Source organism: Apis dorsata, unplaced genomic scaffold (genome assembly GCF_000469605.1).
Source record: "Apis dorsata unplaced genomic scaffold, Apis dorsata 1.3 scaffold_78, whole genome shotgun sequence".
In the NCBI taxonomy this organism is placed as follows: domain Eukaryota; kingdom Metazoa; phylum Arthropoda; class Insecta; order Hymenoptera; family Apidae; genus Apis; species Apis dorsata.
This window is the reverse complement of record NW_006263376.1, coordinates 842,146-846,427: the sequence shown is the minus strand read 5'-3', so window position 1 is coordinate 846,427 and position 4,282 is coordinate 842,146. Positions and strand designations below refer to the sequence as shown.

Genomic DNA, 4,282 nt, shown 5'->3' with positions numbered 1-4,282 from the left:
AGAGAGAGAGAGAGAGAGAGAGAGAGAGAGAGAGAGAGAGAGAGAGAAGAAAAAGAAATTTTTTATCGATATGAATTACAAATGCGATAACAACGGAAGGAATTTTAATTCCATTTTTTTTTACGAATTGATTTTGAAATTATCGAGTAGATTTACAGATACATACGATTTTTATAATTATCAAGTTAAAAATGAAAATAAATTACAATATGATAATTAGTTATTATTCGTTGAATAGGATAAATCAAGATTTATATTTATAATTGTAAATTATATGATTCATTTAATAATAATAATTTGCATAATCATTTCATTCAAGTAACTAATTCAATTTTAAGTGTGTTTCTCGAAATAAACTTTATCTTTCTTGTTTAATTGTTATACGATCATTTTTCGAAAGTGATAAAAATGATTGCATAATCGTATCTTTTTCTATTTTTTTGAAAAAACGGATAACAATAATAGCTAATAAAAATAATTTTTCAATTTATCCACAATAGATATTTTTGCGTATTCGATAAAATAGCCAATGAAGCGATAAATTATCATATAAATGATGATTCGATATTTAATCGTTTTATAGTTTTATAGTACAGTATAATACATACAGAAATTACGAAGAATAATAGTATATACAGAATAATACGAAGGATTTAAAACTGTGTAGAAAATAATTATTCCATCATCGAAAATTTTTATGATTAACATGAGTAAGAAAATATATAGATAATTATGTATGTATAATTTTAGTTAGATTTCATAATCGATAATTTTAATAAATTTGAATAAGATTATTCATAATAAGAAAAACTTGAAGAATTTGAAGAGAAGAAATTTGAAAATTTATTCGTAATCGATTATATTTTATATTATATAGTTAGTTTTATATTATATAGAAGGCTGAAAAATAGCGTGAAGATCGAGTAAGTATATATAGGGGAGAAGTCTGGATCGAAAGCTCGCTTCGCATACTCGTACCTTGACATCGAGCGGAATGAAAGTGGCGGCGGCTTCAGTCGCTCGCCAACTTCCACCGTGCAACATTATCGTTCGTGTTCGCGTCCACTTCCGTCCGATCGTGCTTTTGATCGACAATCGCATCAACGAAAAAAATAGCGATTAAAAATCATCGATTAATGAATTTTTCACTGAAAATTTTGACCAAATTTCAAGATAAGATTGCGAAAGATATTGATGCGTGTGAATCGAAGTGTGACTCGTAAACGAGGATGAAGACAATTTTATTCGTATCTACTACAGTTTCTTTTGTGCAACGACGAATAAATCAATTCGGCGAATAAATCAATAACAGAATACGTGAAAATCATGCGGAAGTGTTTGCTTCTTGTTTTTTGTGCCGCAGGTAATGCGTGATTTTACCGATCCGACATTTGTTCTCTTATTCGCGTTAAATATCGAGTAAAAGGAAATTTGGATGAATTGATGAATTGATGGATGGATGGATGGATAAATAGAAAGATCGTCGAAGAATCGAATAATAAATATTTTACACGTATTTGTTATTTATGATCGATAATCGATGGATTAAATCTTTTAATAGGGAAAATCGAATATATATAAAACATTCACATAAACCGTATAAAATTTTTTTAAATGACTTTTAAAAATCGGATTTTATATTTGAATATCAAGTTTTTCATCAAAATTCGAACCGAAACGTTTCGAGGCGAGAAATTTTGAAAAACAAATAAGGAAAATTTATGTAAAATATAATATGAAAAATTTATAATATAATCGTTGAAAAATATTCAGGAAGCAAAGTTTAAAAACATCTTAAATAATTTTATTCGTAATTGCGAAATCTGATGATTTATAACTCGAATCTAATAAAAAATGTTTGTTTACAAATAGGAATAAAAAGTAAATCGTTTCAATGTGACAAACGAATATCAATTTGATCCTTTTTTCTCATTTTCTGCACTTTTCTATTTATATATTTCCTTATATAAAAATTCCTATATATCTATATATATATATATATACTTCCTTGTAAAAAAGAAAAAAAAAATAAAATAAAATAAATATATTTCCAACGGCTGAAATTTCCATGATAAAATATCATGTCAGGATATGCCAGTCATTAGAGTAACGCGATGTAAGTGCCAGGCAAATATATGAACATATGTATATATATGGTGTATTAAATTGCGAAAAAAATAATCATAATTATGTCATTATGAAAAATGATACTGTGTCCCATATCGCAACTCGATCATTTTAGCTTTTTATCGAAAAATTTGAGATAAGAAATGAATTATAACTTTTTAACTGATTATAACTTATCTTTCTCTATTAATCATAAAAAAGTTACATAAGAGTAAACAAATTTACATATTCGTAATTTATATTTAAAAAAGAAGAACATCATTATCATTATCATTATCATTATCATTACCATTATCATATATACGTGCATAATTATAATAAAATATTCTTTAACTTCATCTTGAAAGAAAATTAATGAAATATTGCATTTTATAGATGCTATATTTAAATGAAAAAAATTGAATTATATATATTTTTTTTTTCCTTTTTCTTTCTTCTTTGAAATAAAATCATTAATTTTTTCCGAAAAGAAAAAGAAGAGACATAAGGAATAAAACGTTCCGTTACTTATTATACTTATATACTAATGTGAAATAAGATTAATAAAAAAAAATAACATGACGTATACTATAGAATAGCTAGAAGTCAAAAGAGAATCGGACATCTATTTTTGTTCGAGAGTACGGGAATCTATAGGCAGAAAACTGTATACGAAACTGTATTGAATCAGATGGCAAATATATCGCAAAATTAGACAAAATCATACAATATTATTCATCGATGTCAAAATTGCAAAATACAGATTATAATTATAATCAGGAATCTTATCACGCATACGTTTCGTTCTAACTAATTACCTTATCAAAAATGTTTTTATACATAGAATACATACTAATATATTATATATTCTTTAAAGTTATCGGAAAGCAAAGTTAAATCGGAGATTAAACGAAATATTTGTCAATCTAAAAAGCCTCGCCAAGAAAGAAATACAAAACAATTACACAGAGTACGTGTAAATTTAACCTTGTGCTGAAAGTATGTAAAAATCTTGGGCATATCACGTATTACTTGTATCGATACGATGATTCTTGTACAACTAGACGAGAAAATCTAAAAATAACGGGATACTGTTTATCTTTGAATATTAATTATTGGCAATATCCAAGCTAGCACGAAATAATAATTATCAAAGTCCATCATGTACCGGTAATCAGTTACGTTATTGTATCGTGTGTATCTTCGAATATCTATCGATCATTGAAATATAAACCAATTTTGAAAATATCGCTACCGAATTGACGCAATTTTATACCATATGGTTACGTATACGTATATATTGATATGCGAATATTGACAAAGACAGATAAAGATATTTTAATTTATCGGCGCATACTATCGTATAACTATATATATATATATTTGTTTAATTTTAGTGACAATTTGTTAAATTTTTCGAAAAATACAATCGTGCGATTTTAATATTCTATAAAAACGTGAAAAACTGTTTTTATAAAAAAGTATATTTTTATAATCTAACTTCATTGTTTATAAATATAAACAATGAATAAATTATAAATATAAAAATTTTGATAATACTAATAATACTAATAATTAAATCATTTAAATCATGATGGATAAAAAATCAATTTCCTAATTTTTAATAAGAAAAAGAAAATTATAAGTAATTTGACAATAACGAATAATAAACATGGCATAGAAAATATGGTTTAAAAAAATCTGATACAAAAAGCTTATGATAGGAAAGTTGGAATATAGCTAAAAATTATCTATCACGTGAAATTATGGATTTATGACTAGAAATTAATACGAACAAGTGATTATACGTATATTTATCATAATTGAATATCGTATGAATGAAAGGACAATTTGTTCGCAATATCCGTTAAAAGATGGATTTATGTTGAATATATGCTCTGGGTATGTAGAAATATCGGTGAGATTACATCTAAAATAGTTGCGAATGAATACGCGAAAAGATAAAGTTTCAACATTCCCATGGCCGCTTGTCGTTTATGGTTTCCAGACGGAGAGAAACAAGCAAACGAAACGTGTTCGATAGAAATATTTCGTACGCTTTCTTGCAAATGAATCTTAGAATATATTTTAAAGGATGGACATTTGGTTTGATCGATCGTTATTTTTGAAAAAGATCAAATTAAACAAAATTATAATGCATCGTTCGAATACAAAC

At 26.1% G+C, this 4,282-nt stretch overlaps 2 protein-coding genes across 2 annotated transcripts in view; one reads left to right on the top strand and one right to left on the bottom strand.

Moving 5' to 3' along the window:
• LOC102672242 (HIV Tat-specific factor 1 homolog) overlaps positions 1–4,282 on the bottom strand; it is a 33,568-nt gene that overhangs the window by 21,179 nt on the left and 8,107 nt on the right. The window lies entirely within an intron of this gene.
• Positions 961–4,282, top strand: part of LOC102672001 — a 7,458-nt gene continuing 4,136 nt past the window's right edge. Inside the window, exon 1 of the mRNA XM_006610820.2 lies at positions 961–1,363. Coding sequence (XP_006610883.1) covers positions 1,327–1,363 — 37 coding nt within the window. The 5' untranslated portion in view covers positions 961–1,326. The remainder of the gene's footprint in view (positions 1,364–4,282) is intronic.